At 41.5% G+C, this 22,872-nt stretch overlaps 1 protein-coding gene and 1 long non-coding RNA gene across 4 annotated transcripts in view; one reads left to right on the top strand and one right to left on the bottom strand.

The window, feature by feature from the left end:
• Positions 1–22,872, top strand: part of LOC105828753 — a 171,589-nt gene that overhangs the window by 129,898 nt on the left and 18,819 nt on the right. For all 3 annotated transcript variants that reach the window (XR_004964706.1, XM_036292320.1, XM_036292319.1), the window contains exons 4-7: positions 10,994–11,226; positions 16,938–17,118; positions 20,411–20,561; positions 21,731–22,667. Coding sequence is in view for 2 of the 3 variants with exons in the window: in XM_036292320.1 (XP_036148213.1) it covers positions 10,994–11,226; positions 16,938–17,118; positions 20,411–20,561; positions 21,731–22,667 (1,502 nt within the window). In the remaining variant the exon portion in view is untranslated. The remainder of the gene's footprint in view (positions 1–10,993; positions 11,227–16,937; positions 17,119–20,410; positions 20,562–21,730; positions 22,668–22,872) is intronic.
• On the bottom strand, positions 5,222–8,664 carry LOC118647431. The gene is made up of 2 exons (XR_004964707.1): positions 5,867–8,664; positions 5,222–5,614 (listed from the first exon to the last, which is right to left on the bottom strand). It is a non-coding gene; the product is annotated as an uncharacterized LOC118647431 (long non-coding RNA).

Here is a 22,872-nt window from a genome sequence, read left to right as displayed (position 1 = left end):
GCGCCGGGCGCGCGTCGACGTTGCCGTACGCAAACAACGCTAATTACAAGGAAATTCTGGCTGGCTCGCTTCTCCCGGCGAATCGTGATAATGCCCACGAGGAGAGTCTCAGAGAGGACGGCGGATGAGATAGAGAGAGAGAGAGAGAGAGAGAGAGCGTCGTAATATTGACAATCCCGACGACCCAACGGAGCCGGATCGGCAAATGGCGATTGATTAATTTAATCCCTCGGATTAACGTCAGAGGCACGAAACTCACTTTCGGGGATTCGCCCGTCTAATGATTTTTGTGTGCTTTGATTGGACGAACGTTAAAACGGGTACCACAGTTGACACAGCCTTCCGGTTCGATTGTGCGCGCGTGTCGAAAGGAGCGCTGCAAACGATTGTGACACAATTCCGCTGCTATTTACTCTGGCTAAAGGGGTTAACACGTTCGATGGGCCATACTAATGTACGGAGTTCTCGTGCCCCAGCGGGACGTTACGTTAAACGAGGCTGTGTAGCGTGCCCACTCAAGCATGTTGGATGTCATTGTCTCGAAAAGAATATTGTCACTTTAAACGATAGCTCTTGCAAAAGAAATACAACGCTACAGATTTTTCGAATTTTTTTGTCGTTCTATTCAACTGTGTATTTTTTCAACGTAGACGAAAGAGGATACCTGAGAAGCTGCAATAACAAATACATTGGGAACAGCGTATATTTGTCTTTTATATATTCATAGAAAGTTACGGAAAGAGCTTAGCACGCTGGAGCAATGCTCCGAAATAGTATCTTCAAAATCTGAGGAAACACGGAGAACCGAGTTTATTTCTTTGGACGCGCGTTACACGGGGTGGTCTAAACCACTGTAATCCTACGAAGCGATATTACCACGTAAAATAAATGATAGAATAATTTTTTAAATTATCCTCCATGGACCATGTTGGATTGTGGTAAAAAATGACTGTAGAAATTATTCAAGAAAAATTTGTTCTATTATTTCAATCTGTTATTTAACCATAGAATCTAGTTGCCGTAAGTCTACTCTGTATACATCTCTCGTAAATATACAAGGTACATATCTTCTCGTTCGCAAGAATATAACATCGAAATAGAGGTCTCTCTGGCACGGGAGCGGTAGGTCAAAACGGTGCGCGTATCGCGCGATGCTTTGCATCGCTGGTAAAATACACCGAATTATGGATAAGCAGAAAATACGACCTATTACGCGGAAACAAGTGCGCTAATATATCTTCCGGCGCGCGAAATCTTTAGAGGAGCTCGAGAAGCTGCTCCGGAGGCTTTTGTTGCTCTCTTTCGCGGGAAAGAACGGACGCAATCGACACGATGGCTCGGATAGCACGCGCACGATGCCGCACGGACGATATCTGGGTGACCTGTTATTGGATTTTTATAAAGGATCGTTCGGAGCGAAATGAACTCGTAAAGCGCCGCTCGAACGCGGCACGATATCCCAGCGGTAAGTCGATACAGGCAGAAAGTCGTTAGGGGAATAAAAAAAATTGTTAGAGAGGCCGGCGCGATTCCCTTCCGCGCTCATTCCTCGGTATATCATGTCGCTAATGGAAATCGAGTCGCCGAATGAACGTCGAAATGCGCGCTCCGTGTACATATTGCATATCCGCATCATGTTCGTTAACGGTGTTTACGAGCAAGCAACGAGCTCCTCGATAGTGAATAACGATTTGAAACAAATTATCCGAGGTTCGGAAGTTGCCAGGACGGTGAGTCGTTTTTGGAATGCAACTTAAAAATGATTTTCTTTCTTCTGGTTTTGTGGTTTTGTCGGGCTAATATTAAAGTTAACATATGAAGCTACTAAACATCTAGTATACCAGCAACTAAAGTCAGTCCGTGTCTTCAATTTTTATTTTGCTTGCTCTTAAATCTTTTGTTTTCTTACTTTATTGTACTTCACTCTATTTTAGTTGCCGTTTGTCGGATCTTTAATGCGATTCTGCTATCCGCAGCCGTTTCTGCAATCGAGAAGAAAGGCTTCGAGATAGCGATTTTAAACTGACCTCGCAGATTTTTATCATTACTTGATCAAGCGACGCCATTATACGCCCGCAACGAGATTGCTCGAGCGGAAGATAGGTAGGGATGAGTGAAAGATGGGGCGGCGTCGAGGGGGTTGATTTTTGATTTTTATAGAAGAACGGTTCGAAGGCGGGAGATCGACGGTGAGGGGACGGTCTTGAGAATTAATTCGCGATTGCCAGCAGATTCTATTGACGGTCGCCTTCCGTTCCGGAATTTCCCGGAGATGGCGGCCGCGATGTTTCCCCTCGCTAACTGGAGCAAAGAACGAAAGAGCGAGAAAAGAGTTCGCGAGCGAGGAGTTCGATTTACGAACGAAACGAAGAGATTACGTTGCCGACGAAGATTTTCGACTGACAAACGGGGCGGGGTGCGGAAATGCTGAACTTTCGCGCTAAATCAAACTTTAACGCTGCGCGCACGAAAGCAGCTTGGTCCTACTAAACCATTGTCAATAAACGACCTATATATGCAGTTTAAATTTCCGCGACGTGTATTTCACGAGTGGCGCCGGTCAAAAATTGCGGAAACCAGTTTTTCTCGTTCGCTCGAGATTCGTGGAATGTTCAATAAATTTCTGTTTCTTAATTGAAAATATCAGGCTGTCGAAATATCGAAGTTATTCTCCATTATACGTCATCAAACGCAATATACATATAACTGATAAAAATTCACCTATAGAATAAAACGCTGAAATATTCGTAGAACTTTAAAGAATAATAAAATTAATTCAGTAAAATAGAGAGAGAATGCATAGTGAAAATTAAATAAAAAATCAATCTGTACTATATGCATTCTATTTGATTAGATCACGTATTTATCTTCTTAGGTTATATAATTTTATTATTTCTCTTTAAAAGATTTATATAAATATTTTTTAATAATTTTATAAAATTTTTAGTTACATAAAAAGATATTGCACATATCTTTTTAAATTCGAACACATCATCACGCAACATTTGCGGCCGCTTCTCAAATTAATTTCCCAAAGCGATTGAATGTGAAACTCGTTTGTCTGCAGATCTTTGAGCCGCTCGCGTATGATGATATTACTTTGCCACGACAATTTATTTATCTCGGTCGTGGCGTGTACCATGGATAGGCGAGACCGGCAACGCGTTTCTGCTTTTTCCGCGAATAATCGCGTGAATAGCGTCCCGTTTCCGGTGTACGCGCTAATTTAATGGCCAGCTATCCTGGCCGGTCGCGTGCACGTAAAACCTCGTGTTTCTGCATACACGTCACGCGTACGCAAATCGAGTAGACGCAACGCGGTAGAGCAGAGTTCAATAGCCGGAGGCGAACTTCCTAATTTGCTCTGTCGTTGAGAACTCGCGTATTCCACCCGCGGGGCTAACGTACACGAGACGTTTTTCTTTATAATACGCGCCTGAACTATTTCGCTCGTTTGCTAAATGGTATTACCATTGTTCGCTCCTCGATGCCAGGCCTGGCCTAAGAAACGCTATCACAATATCGCTTTATGCGAGCAGCTTTTTTGCGACCGTGCGTTATCGATTACGTCTCGGCGGGATCTCTATTATGCCAAAAATATTGGGAGATGTACAAAATCTAGAAATCTTCTCTGACAGAGTCTTATTTTCCACGAAGAAATTACTTAATTTTCAGGATAATTTTTAGAAAAGTTTATCAGATTACAAAATTGTCGGAATTGTTTCCTCGAAAAGAAAATTCCGTTTTTATTTGTGAGAACAAAAATATTATATTTTTAATGCCAAAGTACAAGTTTTATTTAAAGTTTTTATCAATTATTTTATATTTTGTTAAAATTTTTTAATTTTGTTTATCTTAACGAATTTTTTAAATTTATTTCAAATTTGTTTTAAAATATATATACTTTGATTTTTCATGGAAAATTTGAACAAACATTTTAGAGAATCTTTTTGCAAAGCTTGATCAAGATATTACAAGTATTTTTTTTTTATGTAAATACGTAATATTTATCGAGCGTAGTAGCAATTCTTAAGACTGAATAAAACCGGCAGGTTGACATTTCGAACTGTAATCTCACTCGAGAAATGGAAGCGAAATGTCTTACTCCTGCATTCACGTTCAGCGTGAGTAACTGACGCATAACCCGTCGGACGGAATGAAAGGATAACGTTTGCCGTCCAAATATTTTCGAATATTACGCGCGGACGGTCGCAAAAACCTCGGGGGAAAAGGTCCGTGCGCCTCCGCGTTTTACCTCCCGTGAGAAGCCAACCGATGTCGTATTACGAACCATTAGAGCTCGCATGTACGAAAACTCCGACAGCCACCACCACCACGTCGTTCGGCCGCGACGTGGGTCTCGCAGTCGTAAAATTATATCATGCAGTTACACAATTCGAGGAGAGGGGAAAGGATTAGGTTCGCGACGACGAGGCGGGTCGTTGCGTGACCATCGGCCGCGACGTGGCGTGGAATACAAGATGAAGCGCAGGCCATTATTGCGGATGGGTTAGTCGCGCTATCGTAAATACGCAATGACGCGCGATGCTTATACGGAGAGAGAAAGAGAGGAGGCTCCTTTTTCTCCTCGTCAGCCCGCAATATTGTCACGTGCGGTCTTGAAGTTAACCGACGAAACCCAACGCCATACGTATGTACAATACGTACGATGGGCGGTGAGTTGTCTGGCGAGAGATCCTTGCACGCACGTGAAGTATCGTTTGGCGAGTCCCCGCGGGTCCGACGGGGGTCACCTGAACGGGCAATATTGTCTTGGCAATAAAATATGGCCGATCGAAGGCTATTAACTCTGAGACGTTTCACGGAAGGGCATCAACCCGTCGATGTCTCACGTGCAGTGTTGCGCTTAAATAACTTAAAATAGGATAAAGGTAAGGTAAATCACGTGATGAACGTATCTTAGATAAGATAATAAATTAATTATTTTAATAGATGTATATTGGTTCCTGATTAGAGAATGCATAGATTGCTGGCGAAATACAGGCGTCACGTTCAGCATCCGCTGCAAGAATTTAAGTTTCTCCGTAGCACGAATTAATACGGAACGAATTTATGACTCGACGCGAGAGTCGCGCAATTAAAAACGCCGAGACGTTCTTAATGAATTATGATCGTCGAGATCGTTCACACGTCCGAACGTAATTAAGCTAGAAAACGTTCACGCAATAACTAATAAGTTAATTAAATTGTAAAGAGAGAATAGAAAAGAATTCGTTTTATTGAGATTTATTGGGATTAACAATTCTTTTATTCTACACATCTTTTTGTATTTATTTATCTAAATTGTATAAATACAGTAGAGAGAGGTAAAAGAAAAGTACACACGCGAACGTAGCTCCGTGATAAAATACATAAAACATGTAAGCGCGACAGAAAGTCTTTAGCGCGCGCGAGAGAAGATTTAGAATTTGATGAAATATTAAAAGAACGCGATTGGTACCGCTAGAACCGTGTGAAACTTTCGTTCAGGTGCACCCAACTGGCTTTAAAGCATAATAGCAGCACTTCAAGTCAATACACAGAATTTATAAATCGTAAGATGGTGTTGAATTTGACATTTCGAAGGAAACGATTTCGAACAGCACAACAGAGCCTGAAAAGAAAAATTAAATTACACTGAGAGAAAAGCGTTTGATATTTGTGAGTATAGTGGCATAGTAAATTAATAATGATTAGATGTATATATGGTATATCTGGAAGGCTGCATTAGGAACAGAAATTTAATGCCTTCAGTTCGTTCAGCTTAAAACCGTTTAGCCGACGCATTTTTCAACGACAATCTTGTTTTATGTTATAACAAGGAAAATTTAGCTGCTTTTGTAAGTAGGAGGAATGTTTATTTTACATTTTAATCGGATTACTTGTTGCAACGAAACGTCTTCCCTAATGCGAGCGATCCTGCCGGACGCGTACATCCGTAAGTACATCCGCGCGCGGACGAGAGGAACAGCTCGACTTTCCAGGATCTCCTCCACCCTTGCACGTGGAACAGTCCATAGCTGCCGGCGCACGCGTATGAGTGCGTGCAACGGTGGGACGCGGCAATTCTATATGCCAACCCAGGAACTCGATATCCAGTCGGAATCGGGTCACAAGATAATCGATACATCTGGCCGCTATAGATTACACGGTCGCCTTACCTTACCGATACCTCGCGGAGACCACCGGTGGTCGGTCGATCGTTCGACCTCCACGACACGAAAAACAGGGAGCAGAAGCCGCAGCGGATCGAGCTCTCGAGCACCGTAAAACTCTCGACTTGTCTCCGCGGTGCGCGAAAGAAGAGAAACGTCTAAACGCGCGCGCGCGCGGTGGAGTACCATGGAACAATCGGGGGAACGTCGAAGGTGCAACAGTGACGTCTCATATTTGCCAACACGAAAGGAAGCCGCCGCGCCGCTCACGAAAAGTTTGCCGAGTACACTTGAGGGATACAACGCCACTCGAGGCTATCGCATTCAAATTTTCGCCTCCGTCGAGCTATCTCCGACAGAGAGCTTTACTATTCGCGACACGTTTCCGGAGACTGTCCTCTTCGTTTTTAAAGCCGCGTGCCAGCGCAAAGCTCTCGCGCACACGTATGCCATCTCCGCACGTATACCCCGCTGTTTACTCCGGTTCCGCGGAGTTGAAGGAAAGTATTGATTCTCTCGCCTGCGTATACGTCCGAAAGATACCTCGAGGAGCCTCCTCGTTTAAGGACGCGCGCATCGTACGGCCAATCTTCGGAAAAGATTTCGATCCCGAGGGGAGGAATATGCTCGCGCGCGCCTGCGACAAACGTCCAAGTGCTCGAACCGCACTCACGATGAATACCGTGAAACATTTCAGGGAAAACTCTCGAACGCGGAATAATACGACGACGAGAGAAAAGCCCTCTTGCACAAGTTAGCTTATATTTCGCTGGTTGGTAGATGAAAAAACGATGAAACCTTACATAATATCGATACATTTTCCAGAACAAATCTAAATAATACCCGCCGTTATCCAATTGTTATGTCCTTTATTTTTTGTTTTTTTGGGGGGGGGTTATCTCTCGCCAGTCTGATTAATCGGATTTCACTCATATTTGATCAGAAAGCCTAAAACCAATGATTTAATGATGCACGACGAATTGATATCAATACCTTGCTCGAAAAAAAATAAATAGATCTTTATTGGAAATCTCACGTTGGAATCGTTGTCTTAGCAATAGTGACCGTGATGAAAATCGATCCATGCAAAATGGTTCAATATAAAATATAACGAGTACTTTTTTTTTTCACGCCATCGTGAAGATCTCCTCGGACTTTTTTTACGGCCAATTATAATCTTGGACTATGAATCGCGCGAAACGAGACGACGAGTCGGCTCGGCGGGAGCCGTTTTCCGGATTGTCGGCGCGACGACCTGGCGAGAGGGAAGAAAACGGATATGGATTTTCAGCCCTTTGTTGCGCAGCGTAAGCGAACTTTAGCGAAAGTACAGTCGGCATATTAAAACCCGCTTCACCGGTCGAGCGGTCGTAGTGCGCGGTGGCGGTCGAAGCCGTCCGTCCGTCTCGCGGCTTGAAAAACGGGCGTTTAACGAGCACGCCGTCGACGCAATGTTATTTGTCCGTGGAGTTTCAGGGAATTTTCTTCAGACCTTTCCGACGTGCTGTCGAGACGAAGCGACGAAAGCGGTGAAAGATAAACGACGATGGTTTGTCATTCGAGCGAGCAGAGGCTCTTTGCCGTTCCGTTCGTAAGACACGAGGGGGGGGGGGGTGGATTCAGAGATGTCAAAGAGACGTCCTAATCTGCAAACGTCTTTCAAAGGTCTTTTTAGATACTTTGTGGACTTTTACTTTTCTTGGCTACGTGATTACCAAATCGGATGATTTAACTGGGAGAAAATGGAAAGATTTCACAACACGTTACTGCAATGATTTTACCGTGTTAATATACTTTTTTTTTAACGTCAGGATGAGTCGTTTTGGATTGGTGCACTTTTCACGTTGTTGCAGGTTCGATAAAATGTCTGTTTTCTAACCGATCACGTGATTAATCGTATGATTGACATTTTTTTAAGAAGTAAGAAAGATTTTTTGCTCAAGAATATATAAGATGAAACTGTATTCAATTCATATTCATACACATTTCCGATAATCATTCGCCGCTGTTTTTTTTTTTTCGGGGGCAAAATTAGTAGATCCGTAGACTTTAATGTGCACGCAGCGATATCGAGAGAGCCTACTATTCTGGCGAAGATCAATCGGCAGCGTCTCTTTCATTAATTTGCGACCATGACGATTATTATACGGTAGAGTTACTCCCTGGGATATTAACCCTACACAAAGTACTCGCTTCGCTTTTGTCCCGAAAAATCAGTGCGTTTTATTCTCAAGGCCAGAGTAATAAGCTAAGAGTAGCAGACGATGAACGTTTCTTCTTTTGATTACCGTCTGGATCTACGCAATTTAAAAAGGAAGGAATAATGCAAATGAAAGATCAAACACAATGAAAGAGAAAAAAATATAAAATGTAAAATATGTAAGGTACGTTAAAAGGATAGGATCATCATAGACGTAATGTAATTTTGAACAAAAGTAATGTCGAATTCTAAACAAAAGATAAAATTTTATTGATATAAAAAAAGTATTTAAATTTTAATTGCACAATGAAAAAAGTCCAACGAGAAAATTTTTTTAGGGCCGATTTCACCAACTCCGGTTACCTTAACCGGTCGGTTATTCCATTGGAATTGACCAATCGTATTTGTCGTTAAGCAAAATTAACAAATGCGATTGGTCAATTCCAATGGAATAACCGACCGATTAAGATAACCGGAGTTGGTGAAATCGGCCCTTAAAGATTTAATGATTTTTAAGATGTAAACTCTACAACAAAAAATTTTGTTAAAATTATTATTTATTGTTTATTCGCAGTTAAAATGAAAAGCAGACGTGAACCTTTCGTGGTCAATCAGCTTACACCCGATCTCTTCTATATCGTGAAATCTCCATGCACTTCATCATCAATTGCAACGTAAACCATTGATCGGGACGTCGAGAAGGTGCTTCGTTACATGCTGACTAACGTCATCGTCATGTTTCCACAATAATTAACAATCGTGATTACGTTTCGGTCGGCAGAAGACCACACTGCGTCGGTGCTCGAATTGCCTCGCAACTTCGCTCGTCCATTCCTATTCGCACCACTTCCCGTTCGATCTCCGACGCCTAATTAAACGCTTGGTTATCAGCCGTACGCGTAGACATCGGGGTTCCGAGGTATAGTCGGTGACCCGGAAGAGTGTGATGCAGCCAAGCTTCGAGCACTATCGACGACGTTGCCTCGGTTTGTTCGAAGAATAATTAATGCGCGCCAATAGTAACAAACTTTTAGACTGACGGAGTTTACCTATGTTGGAAGTACACGCAAGAATAAATGATGAGATACTCAATACTCGAGATCAAAAACGGAAAAAAAGAAGTAAAAAATTATACGTGACATGTCAGTAGTTTTTTTCATTTTTTAGCTCATGTTGAATATTCTGTTTTTATGTACTTTAAATGTAAAAGCGTTTTTAATTTTATAAAGTCAATCCGGAGGATTTTGTACTCTGTAATATAATTCCGTCAGTTTAGAATTCCCATAAAGTCACACAAGCGCGCTTATAATCTTTATAATTTAGCGTATAAATGTATACGCAGGGGAAGTTATACCGATCTACCTCGGTTAAAAAATTCATAGCGATTAACATCGATAAACTTCCTCGAACCGCCTAAATGTATTTTTTCCCCTCGCATTAGCGGGAAATCTTTCTCCCCAGATAGCCTATTGGACAGATACATTCTTTTTTTTCGCTCGACCACGAAAGGTCTATCGGCGGACAAGTTAAGTAAGGACGATTAATATGCCATGCCCGATAATCGATTTTCTAGTAATTCACGGCGAACGTTCTGTATACACGACGCCAGATAAAATGGGATCCGCCCAACGAACGTAACGAAGTAACGAAGTTTGCTAAACTGTTGCCCCACGTTCATTCCCGCACGTCCGTTCTCACCGTCATCGTCCATGATCCTCGATCTCAAAGTGTATCATCCCGCGGTGACTTCGATAAACTGACCCAGAAATCACCGACCGATCGAGGGAAGCCTTTCGTCAAATGACGCGCGAGTGTTGCATCTAGAACGCTCGTAGTAATCTTCCACCGACGTTCACGGCGTCAAATATCGTGTAATTAATATTTCTTAAATTTTAGAAGAGGTCCAGAGAAAAAAACCTGTGAAATATAATTGCGGGCGAGAAAAGACGAAAAGGGAGTGTGAAATATATAAAATTTCAATTTGTTTAAGCGCAAGATTTTTTCTGCAGCGAAAAAATGCATTTTATAATGAAAGTCGAGAAAATGGGAACTGCCCTGTATTTGCTCTGTTTTAATTTAGAGCGCTGCGCGATTGTTTCGCGTCGCGCGCACATTTGAGGATTAACGTGACCTACATTCTCCTTTTAATTAAGCCAGGGGCTTTTTAAACCGCCTCCCTCCTCCCTCCCCTGGAAAATAGTTTTGCAGCGGTGGTGTAAAATTATCGGGATGTTTATCGGTTATCGTTTACGAAAGTGGGACACGTGTAGGTACTGGCCATAATAAGATAAGGGGTAGCAGGTGACACTGTAACTTTGCCAACGATAACGGTGATTTATGTCGGCCCGATGAAAGAGGTGTAAAAAGAGAGAAGAAATATAATCCCTCAAATTTAATTAAAGAAAAACAATGCAAAGTTTTCCATACAATTTTTATACGCGTGGATTTACGTTCCATTATGCACCGTTGTCTAATCAAAAGGACAAGTGGCGCTTTTGGAGTATCGTTTGTTTTACTCTTGCGAAAAGTGAATCACGGGAGTGAAATGAAATTCTCCCTCTCTTCGGGGTTGAGACTGCCCGCGCTGTTTACAGAGCGGTTATAATCTCTATAGAATCAAACGTTACGTTTGTTCCAGAGGTGACGATGTGCAACGATCGATCGAGCTGTTGGACAAGGTGCTCTCAGAATACGACGAGCACGACGCGGAGGGCGAAGGTGGCGGCGGTGGTGGCGGCGGTGGAGGAGGCGGAGGAGGCGGCGGCGGTGGAGGCTGCGTCGGGAACGGAAGCGGCGGGGGTGTCGGGGATTGCGGCAGCAGCACGGAACCGAGTATTGGCCTCACGCCCGACGACGAGAGCCCGTCCTTAGGTACCCTTTTCTCCCGTCTCTCTCTCTCTCTCTCTCTCTCTCTCTCTCTCTCTCTCTCTTTCTCTGTTTCTTATTTCCTCGCGGGACGCAAACCCTCCCGTTATTTGCCGAGCGCGATTAACTAACGTTTGCACGAAGGATGCTACTTGGAAGTATTCTCCGATGTTTCATCATCGGCCTTTCTTTTCACCCAAGAAGTACTGGTGAAAACAAGAAAGGTGGTTTGGAGAATTCGTGTTAAATTTAACATATATCGCATGTCCGAAATGAAAAGCTCTCGAAAGGTTTTCGAAAACTTTTTTTAGTATGGCAAACTAGTTGAGAACTTCGACAAGCGGATCCTTAGACCTTTATGGTATCGCTCTTGTATCTTTGAGTATTCTCGCGTCTTTGCTCGCGCATCTTCGAATGCCCGCAGGCCTCGCGTCTTGGAATTCTGCGGTACCGTTAACCGCAGAAGCCTCTACGTCCCTCGAGGCTCGGCGTTATTATACATGCAAGGCTCTAAATCCTAATCTCAATTGTAATAGAAAACGGGTTGTAAATTGCTAATGCACCTCTAATATAGATTCATTATTCCATCCTGAGCTAAAACCTTTAGGACAATTTGAAGTTATAAGAGGTTAGGTTACATACATACAAGGAAATGATTCAAATTAGAAAGATTTCAATAAATGAATGTCAAATTCATGTTTCGTAAGTTTTGCAAAATTTTCCATTTAACGCGAATCGAGTAAGATGATTCAGACATTATTAACGTTGTAACGTGCGATTTCTCGAAGTAAATACGAGGTTTTTTTCTATGCGTTTTGCATTCTTGCATTTCTTAAACGGAAATTTTTTTAACCGTAAAAGTTATAAAAAAATACGTTTCCCTTGTGTTACATTTTTTAATTAATTTTTTTCCCATGCGATTTTACGTAACATTGGACGAATATTTTCGGCAGAATTGGCCAATATCTGATTGCCACAGAAATCAATATCATCTCGAGTTCTCGAGTATACACGCCAGCAAACTGACAGACCTGACGGTGAGAATTAGTTCAGCTCTCTTTTTTTTCCATCCGCGAATATTCGTCACGAAACAGATAGAGCGTAAAAAATACCGCGAATTGTGAACTAGCCGAAAAAAATTTTCATCTCGCGCATATTGTACTTTGCATGTTTCGCACGTATTTCATACAGAGATTTCGTACGTATACCAATTTCCAGCAAATTGCAAGTTCTACGGTCGCATTACGGTACATTCGCAGAACGCGGATTATTGCTAAACATTATCGCGTAACTAACATTGTAATGTATTTATCGGAGATTGCATTTATTTATTTGTAAATTACGTATATCTTATATGATTCGTAATTAAACCTATTATTTGTTAAAAATTTTATTTTGTGTGATAAAATAAGCTTGGGACAACTTGATAATCTACTGTAAATGTTACGATGTGTAACGAATAGGAATACATTTTATAAATTGCTAATAAAAAGCAATCGTCAAATTATTAATGTTGAAATTTTATATGTTACTAGCTATGCCCTGCCACGCGTTGCTGTGGCTCTCTATTCTTATGCTACGTCTTTTTCAAATTTTCCTTGCTTTCGTTGTTTTGTTGTTAACTTTCAAGAGCCTTGCTTTTTATTTTATTTTTGAATAAGCATTTATTTATCTTTAATAAATCTAATATTTATTTATTCAGGTACTTCTAACTTACTTTATTTATTTATTGCTTTTGGCACTGTATTCAATTAATTTGTTTCTATTTATTGTTTTGTATTTTTATTATAATATAATATAAATCTTATTTTATTAAAACTTTGAAATAATTTTCAATTAAAAAAACCGAATTGTTTTTAAAATACCCATTTTTTAAAATTAAGCATTTTGAATTAGAGTGTATGTATTTAATTTATTATTAATTAATTTTATTAATCAATATTTTGTTATTATTTTCTAAAAGCTGCCATGGATTTAGAAATCCATTCAAAAGACTGTTTTAAATTTCCTTTTTTTCAATAAAATAACAGCCATCTTCATTTTTCTTATTACCTTAATTTAAACACAATAGAAACATTCTTCGCTTCTCCCGGTCTCTCCCCGTCTCTCCCGATCTCTCCCGATCTCTACTCATCTCTCCCGGTCTCTACCCGTCTCTCCCCGTCTCTCCCGGTCTTTCCCGGTCTCTCCCCGTCTCTCCCGGTCTCTCCCCGTCTCTCCCTAACTCTACCCGTCTCTTTCCGTCTCTCCCGGTCTCTATCTGTCTCTCCCCGTCTCTCCCGGTCTCTCCCGGTCTCTCCCGGTCTCTCCCCGTCTCTCCCCATTTCTACTCGTCTCTCCCCGTCTCTCCCGGTCTCTCCCCGTCTCTCCCCGTCTCTCCCGGTCTCTCCCCGTCTCTCCTCGTCTCTCCCCGTCTCTCCCCATTTCTACCCGTCTTTCCCCATCTCTCCCGGTCTCTCCCCGTCTCTCCCCGTCTCTCCCGGTCTCTCCCCGTCTCTCCCCGTCTCTCCCGGTCTCTCCCCGTCTCTCCTCGTCTCTCCTCGTCTCTCCCCATTTCTACCCGTCTTTCCCCATCTCTCCCGGTCTCTCCCCGTCTCTCCCCGTCTCTCCCGGTCTCTCCCCGTCTCTCCCCGTCTCTCCCGGTCTCTCCCCGTCTTTCCCCGTCTCAATGTGTCAAAATTTCAATAATATTAATGAAAAACTATTTTTTGCACTTAAATTATGGCCAGCATTTTTGAAACACACGGTATTTTCATAAACAGACCCCATAAGAACACTCCCGGATACGAAAGCAACGTTGTGTCAAAATTTCAAAGCAATCGGTGAATAACTAACGGAGATCTTAAATGAGTAACAAACATTTTACATTTTTATTTATATAGATGTTGAAATTATAAAATTCTAGGCCGCAATTGAGAAGAGTGCTCTCAATGGCTTTTAGAAGTTCACGGAAAAGATTAACTTTCCCGATCGAATTTTCCCATTGAAAGAACGTCGCATTTCTTCCTGTCGCAAGTGGGAAATCTTTCTTTCACGTTGAAACAGCCAGCTTTGGCGAATCGCGACAAATGATCGCCTCGCGACAAATTTTCGCCGTGGTAGCACCCGCCTCGAACTCGTGGAAGTGTAGTGGCGAGCGCGCGCACGGAGGAAGGACGCGCCGCTTTATATCGACAGGGGTGAAGATAGTAAATTCCTGGTGACAACCGAGTACGCCTCTTTCTAGAACTTTGCACGCTATTTCCGCCTCTAAAGATACCTGCTCACGTTTGAGGCGCACGAAAACTTTCATACAACAGTGCGAGTTGTCGCGGAAAGTCGTTCGAGGCGACGACGATGTGAACGAGCGTAGTGTACGATTTACGTGATTTAACTCGTCATTCTGACTAAGATATTTAACTTGCCAGCACTCTCTCGTGTATGTCGACCCGGGCAAACTCGCGTGGCGAACTCTGTAATTGTAGGGTCCGCCTGCGCACAACAACGAAGAGAAGTACAGCGTCAAATGCAAAACTGGGAATACGAGCAGATTTCCTAGTCACTTTAATTCTTAACTTAAGCTTAATCTAATTATAAAATTTATCAATTAGCTTAAATTGTCGTCAATTGTTTATTTATTAACCATGAATTTTTTTTATGTATATAAGATTCGAATACGATTCGATTAATTTTTAACAATTTTACTAAAGTATTGAGAATTTAACAAAATTTCAGAATTTTTGTTAAAATTTCCTTTTACAAAAGTTCTGTTTTTATTTTGCGAATGCTGAGCATTGTGTTTTTAGTATAAAAATACTGTGTAAATCTTGTTCAAATTTGTTTAATTTTTTGATATTTAGATTTTTAAATTTGTTTAAAATTTTTTTCCAATATTTTGGTTTATATAGCAGACTTTGTACTTGTGGCAGATTTGATTTTTGTATATTTATAAGATATATTATATTTATAATATAAAGAAAACGAAAACGTAATATGAAATATTTATTTTATGAAAGCTTTTCTCGTTTTTCCAATACTTTTTCACATCTGATATTTTTTAAAATAGAAAGCTCTTATATATAAATAGAAGACAAATTGAAAGAGTCAAATAATAATACAACAATACAAATTGAATTTGTATTTAAAAATATTGTAATTTATTTATTTATAAGTTATTTATAAGTTTTTTTTAAGCCCAACTGAAATGAAACTCAAGGAATTTTAAAAAGTAGACTCCTTAGAATAGCTCACGTAAGGCTTTCGTATGAAGTAAAGCACGTATAAACAGCTTGTAGAAAACGCATTTTGCGAGTGGCGGAAGGAAAAGGAGGAAAGAGAGGGCAGGAAAGATTATTGTCGAATGCAGTGTCGAATCCCATCGAACGGGAGGATCGTCGGACGTTCCAGGACGGCTTCGACTCAGCCGTCGTTTTCCTCGGTTTTCCGGATACATATTTTGCCTTTATTTCCATCGAAAACGCTCCTACGGACGTACAATATAAATCTGCCGACTTGGCGGCCTGCCATTCAATTCGCGGAAAATCGGCGTGAAAGCATGTACATCCCTCGGCTCTGGCGGGAAAGGAGGAAAAGAGCGGCCTCTCTTCGTGCACGGTTCGCGAAAATTTCAAATCGGCATTCTATCGACAGCGCGTACTCTCGCCATGTGCCCGCTGGTGCATGCACCTGTGGACGATGATGGGTGATTAACCGGGGGGATTTTTCACTTCGCGCGAGAGAGAGAGGAATCGGTATTACAATATCCGCATTTTTAATCGCGACAACATTTATCAGAGGGAAACGTGTTTAATATTTGTGATTATAATTGCATAAAATAAAAGAATTATGGTTAGAAGCTTTATTTTGTACTTTTTACTATTATAAATCAATAATAATAATTTATCAATGAATATACTGGCAATATTATTCATTGAGTGTATGTGGCTAATAGTGATGGATAGATATAGAATAGTAATCCAATTTTTTTTATTCTCGAGCATCGGTATTGCTGTATAGGAATAGGACGTGGCAGTAATAATGATTGTGCAAAGAAAACGTTAGTATTTCTGTCAATATAATTCCACAATATAATTCCGTGGATGACATATAATCATAGAAGTAACCTTAGAGTGTAAAATTGATGCATACTGTCGATATTACTGATTCAATATAATTGAAAACTAAATTATACTGATCAGCATAATTGAACGTGTAAGGTTTCTAAGATAAGGTATTTTTTATAAACTTTTAAACTTTCTATTTCAAAAAACTTTAATTAAATAGAGTTACAACATAAACCTTATTCGGTTCAAGCACTTTATAATTTTACGTTTTTAATGCGAACATTTTGAAGAACAAAAATAGAAGTCTGAGGTATTACAAAGAAAAAAAAAACGACTGACGCGATCGATTTCTATTACTTCGTTTCCACGAAGTGCTTTTAGTAGTTCGAGATATCAATGCCTACAATGTTTTATCATGGTACAATGTATTTTTAGGATCACGAACATCGACGGAAGTAATGCAATTCCTCCTCGATTTCGGAGACCATTTGAAAGGGATCGTAATAGAGACGTTACGTTTAGGATAAGTCAGAAGTTTGTTGGATTAAATCGCTCTTGTCCTAGCGTCTCCCGAGGATCCCACTCACTCCTCCTTTCTCTCTTCGACCTACAGCTTCCTTTATTCTGCCCTACCTTTAGAACATTTGGCGTAATCGCAAAACGGTATGCCAACAGGACACCAATCCGAGGACGACGGTTACATGAGTATGAATGGTCGGAAGGCGAAGATGGCCCTGGTAGCATTACGTCCGGTTCCGGACTGTCCGGAGCCTCAGGATCCCGCGGGAGTCTCGACGCAGGAATTTCCGCCACCCCCGGAAGAGGCCGAGCGCATCATCTCAACTCTTCTACCAATGTAAGTGTAAGATACGTGTCTTTCGAACATCTTACTGAAAAAGATAAATTAATTATATCAACAAAACATATGTATATGCAAAAGGAGTATCCATTCTCGAGATCCGTCGACGAATCCTTGTTAAAGGCTGCACGAGACGGCGAAGCTTTTAAACGACGTCGAAATTTACAAATAGCACTTTTACAGATTCGAGGTACATTTAGAAGAGCGAAATCGTGCGTGGAATGCCATACGTGGCTCCTCCCGTCGAAAAGCTCGCGGAATGCTGTAAATAAGTTCGCTCACGTACCAGGCAACGATAACTCACGGAGTTACGGTCCCGAAGACTCGCGTCTATTTAAATTTCTTGCCCGTCGTCCACGTACCTGCATTTCAACGCGTTCAAGGCCGAAGCCGGACTTCCGTTTCCGTAATGAGAAGGCGACCCGCAAAGATTCATCTCTATATATTGATGCGCGACTTGCCCAACTTTTTCATACTTTCAGCTCTAGTTCCCGGGCGTAACTTTATTTCATCAGGAACAGGTGCTCGTTTCGCCCGAGGTCGTCACATCTCGCCAACTCCATCCGCTGTTACCTCAAACAAGACTGGAAGACTAGAACACTCTCCGGCACTTCCGGGCGGTCAGAAGTTAAACTCCCTCTTCCCGTATTCGTACTACTTTCGCGAAAACTCCAATTGCACTCTCCTCGGCAAGGAGAGATGTACTAGGAATGACGGTAACGGCGACGCCGTCGCGTTCCTATTTTGCGAATTAGTTTTCTTTGGAAAAGCTATCGAGAGTTGATTTATCTGTTTGATTTGCTGTGTATTTAAGGACTGAATACTTTTCTGAGATTTTCTATCTAATGTTTGTGTTTTGCCACAAATACAATACGATCCATCTTTTTTTGTTGTCCACTGGATTGCATCGATGACAATTGCTGGTAATTAAAATTAAAATCGAATAATATTATTTGACAAATATAATAGTCTTTTAAAGTTGGAAATGTATTATGAAAAACTGAAGGAAGTATTTTAATGTTTACTCAATAACGTTAATGTAATTTCAATGAACAATCTGTGATTTATTTTAGACTTGGTACTTCTTTATAATTAATTATGAGTACTCTATTTTTACGATAAAAAGCTATACTTGTGATAACTCCAATTCAATAATGGAAATTAATAAAGAGAAACATATTTAATTATAATATCCTTTATCTACCGTGTGAACAACTATATTATTACATGTGCAAATATAAAATAATAAATTCAAATTAAATTTAATACATTTCTTGAGGTAAATTGTATAACTACATTGTTTCAATTAAATTGGCATGGAATTTGTACGATGCTAAATTCGACAATACGAATTTAGCGTCGTTAGTTCAATTTAAATTAATTTGTCGTATGAGATTTCTTTTTTATAAAAGATTTTTCAACAGCAATTGCTGCGAGATAGTCAAAGATTTTCCGATTCTAGAACGATCGAGGCCACAGTGGTCCTTGTTAGCCGTGAATCCTTAAGCCGCCGACGGCGGCAGCGGCGTCCTCGTTGTACCTGTCGATCCTAATCACCACGTTTCATGCCTATTACCCGCTCTATCGTGAGAGAGAAACGTCTTCGTAGTTCTGTGAGGAGCATTCGAGCTCTCTGCCGTCCTCGAGATAGGAGACGCTATGCGCTTTCCATCCGTGGAAACCTCTCTACTCTCCGTGGAGTAGTCGTCATTCTGGCAAAACGTTCCTCTCGTCGTTCGTAGCCCGTCGTCGTTCTCGTCGTCATCGTCGTTGACGCAAGAAAATCGGCGCCACTCTTCCTTTGCACTCCGTATAGCGGTAAATCTGTTTCGCGCGAAAGAGGCTTTCATTTTCCCGCGCGCATCAGAAAGCTGCACAAGAGCTTGCACAGCGTTCTCTTTTCGCGATGTTTTTTTTCTGTTTACGTAAGTCACCCTTCTCCGTATCTCATGATTATGTACGATCATATTGCCTCTATAAAAATTACACTCAGATAAAAATGTTTTTAATTTGATTAAATTTTTTAACTTGATTAAATTTCTTCGGTTTAAGGGTCTAGCACAGATTTCTGGCATAACGCATAATGCATAATGCATAAGAGAATCAGTCAATCAGAGTCGCGTCTATTTCCTTCCCCAAGATAGAAATTAAAACCTCTGATTGGTTAATTCTCTTATGCGTTATGCTGCCTAATTATGCATTATGCAAAAGTCTGTGCCTGGGCCCTAAGCATTTATGCATTTAACTTGAACCTCAATTCCGTCTATATAAATTTAATTCGTTTTTACACATATTTTATCAAAAGTTGGCATGTACTTTTAATCCAAATTTCGTTTGCAGCGCCATTGGTCAAGTCCGACAATAATTTTACCTTGCAAAAAAAAACGCAAACGGGTTGATCGTTCGACGTAACAGTGGCGATAACTTTCCGCCAGATTTATTGCACTATTCCCTTCGCGAAAGTTCTCTTATTCTTCCTCGGTGCTTCGTCGACTCCGTTATTCGACCGCACAGGTTGTCAAAATTTATGCGTTTTTCTTCGGCAACTTGATAACTTTTGGAATATGTCGAAAGAGGGTTAATAGGATAAAAACTTTACTCTTTCCTTCGATAAAGTTACAGACGCCTGTGCGATGCACCTTGATGATGCATTGTCACACTTGTTCTGTACACAAGATTCACATTTTATCAGCGTTACACACTTGCCGCTTGAACAAAATCGCAATTTTTGCAATTGTACTCTTGCCGATTGGTCAAACACATATACAAATTACAATATTCAATATAAATCTTTTTTATAAGATCAGGGAAGAAAGTAATATTTTTTAGGATTTTTTAAGGAACTTTTACATTTTTAAAATTCTACTTTGCAATTAAGTAATTTAAAATGTTTATCTTACGTTTAACTGTAAACTCGGAAGGTACTTTCAAAATTATCTCAAAACAAATAACGTTAAGATAATACGGCAACGTTGAAAAAACATGAATAACGTCGGTTATATCAATATTTCATCAATGTTTCCACGTTTAACAAACTGATTAAATTCGTCGCGGTATTCTGCGATCTTCATCCCATTACGTGTCAGAGGTATTGGAAACGTATTCATCATCGTCTACGTCTACTTTATACCACACACATACCCACACACACATATACGCCATACCTATTTCAAGTCCCATTGAGGGCGGCAAGAGCCGGGGAGATGAAAGCTGACAGGGCGCTAAATTCAACTAGTTTCGATATATCCGCGCCTTTATTCCATTCATCCCCGTCTCGTATGTCGGCCAGGGTTTCGCCAGGAAACTCGTCGAAGAGGAGCGTCGTGGGCCAGGCCGCGGAACGACGGAACAACAACGCCGGCGGCCGGCAGCAGCAGTGGATGGTGTCCATGGAGGATAGCATGCGTCACGGGAACGCGGTTACCACGCAGACTACTCTCGTGAGTATCCTTTCGTCTTTTTACTCTCCTTTTCTCCGCTCTTCTCTCCTACGATAACTCAGCCTGCTTGCGACCAGCGGGGGACCGCAGCGTACGTAACGCAGATTGGCGCCCGGGCGCTCGTAATCCCGCGACTTTCTCGTCGACGCTCGTCGTAACGATACCGGTTTACGAGTCAACCGCATAAAATCGAAACCACCGTGCTTGATAAGCCCCGATTTGAGCGAGGCTTCGATCTACGACGTGCTACGAGAACTCCCGCGTGATTCCATTGAGAATTGAAATTTTCCGAGTAGAACTTTGGAAGAACATCTTGATCATTTTGTAACAGGCGAATTGTAATGTAATAAGGTGTCTCAGATTTCTTTTATGCAATTCTTGAAGCAATTTGGATTGTTGCAATAAAGACGTCGACAGTTTTCGAGTTATATCGTATACGAGCGATTGAAAAGACAAAGGGTCTTTATTCTTACCTTTTAAATAACGAAAACTTTATTGCTCCCCTAAGTGCGAGTAAATTACTTTGTTAAAGAGTAGGAAATAAAGTTTCACAGTATAATGTATCTGTAATAAATAATGGACTTTTATTCGCCATTTAATTTCCAGCACGTTCTTTCTTTTTACTTAAGCAGAATTGTAATTTGAGAGATGTTTAATTAGAAATATAATTAATGGAATAATAAATTGAATATTAGGCCATGAATAACACAAGAAATAAGAAGTGTACCACCTTTCAATCGAAGCGTTTTAAATCTAATTTTCGTAGTTTTGATTAAAATTTTATTTTTACTTGTAATTAATGTAATTATATTAAGTAAAAGGAAAAACTGTGCACCTAAGCAAAAGAATCAATTAGCATTACGGAAAAGAAGCTTACAGGTATTTTTTTTAAGTAAATACTGTAGTTATTTATTTATTGCGAAGAATATTCCTGGCTGGGATGATTGACAAGTAATACGAAAATATTATTAAGCACCGAGATTTATTTTGACCGAAAGATGGAACTTCTTATTCCATGGAAAACAATTAATGTTAGGATGTAATGTGAAATGTAAGAATGCAAGAAAGAACGATAAATTTTTTTCACGGGAGGGAAAGAACATTTCTCTCGACAAAATTACTCGAGCAATTTTCGGGGAATTCTGTCGTGACTTGATAAATTTCGGTAGCCGAAAACCCGCCACCAGCGACCGTACGGTTGGGAGAACGGGACCGTGGAGTCGTTGCGGTTGGCCCAGCCGCCCAGTCCGCCCAGCAAGTTCGCCAGCCTGCCGTACGACGGCAAGGTGTCCTTCAACTGGATCCCGCCGCGTACGAATCCGAGCGCGGCGGAGAAGCACCGGGAGGTGCGTCGCCGTTCCTCGGAGGAGTGCCTGGAGGATGGCGGGGGCAGCCCCGACCGCGGCAGCCACCACGCGAGGAAGCATCAGCAGCGCCAGCAGAACGAGATCACGAAGTCGAGCAGCGTGGAGGACCGTCTGTTGATGAACAGGTCGGACAAGGAGTCGACGCGACGCAGTCGCAACGACTCGGACTCGAGCGAGGGCCGGTTCTCGCGGAACTCCGAGTCCGAGAGCCGGTCCTCGATACCGCGCTCCAGCTCGGTCAGTGTCGAGCGGTTCTCCATGCGCGCCAACTGCGACTCGTCGGACTTCTCGCGCGCCAACTCCACGTCGAACGAGCGCTTCCACTCGGACTTCTCGATCGCGGTCGCGAGCGCGAGCTCGAACGATCACGTCTCCGTGCCGACCTCCGAGCCGTTTTCCATACGCAACCTCGACTTCGTTTCGTTCGCGTTGCCGCGCGCGGACTCGAGCGAACGCTTCTCCGCGCCCACGTCCGACCGCTGTTCCGAGGAGCGCTACTCCGACCTCTTCTCCACGCGTAACTCCGACTTCTCCGCGCGAAATTCGGCCGACTTTAGGACGCAGTCCGAGGAGGAGCGCTTTTCCGACGACTCCCTGGAGGAGCTATTGCCGCCACCGCCGCCCATCAGCAAGAGACACTCTATCGCATGGGAGGTCTCTCTGGAGGACGATCCTTTATACGCACCCGGCAGCACCAAGGTTGTCGGGAGAAGACGACGAAAGAGCAGCGATGTGTCAAGTTAGTATCTTTTTTTTTTTTTCGAAAAAGGATAATAGTACAACACAATTTTTCATAACAGATTTTATTATTTAAAAAGATTTTGATTCATATTTGCTAAGAAGATTGTATAATATAATTCTGTCGTAAGAAAAATTACGTTTCTTTCTATGTTAAAATTTTTTTAATTCAATAAACATGATGTATACAAACAAAATCACTTCTT

The sequence above is a fragment of the Monomorium pharaonis genome, chromosome 9 (assembly GCF_013373865.1).
Source record: "Monomorium pharaonis isolate MP-MQ-018 chromosome 9, ASM1337386v2, whole genome shotgun sequence".
NCBI classification, from domain to species: Eukaryota; Metazoa; Arthropoda; class Insecta; order Hymenoptera; family Formicidae; genus Monomorium; species Monomorium pharaonis.
This window is presented reverse-complemented; position numbering and strand designations above follow the sequence as displayed.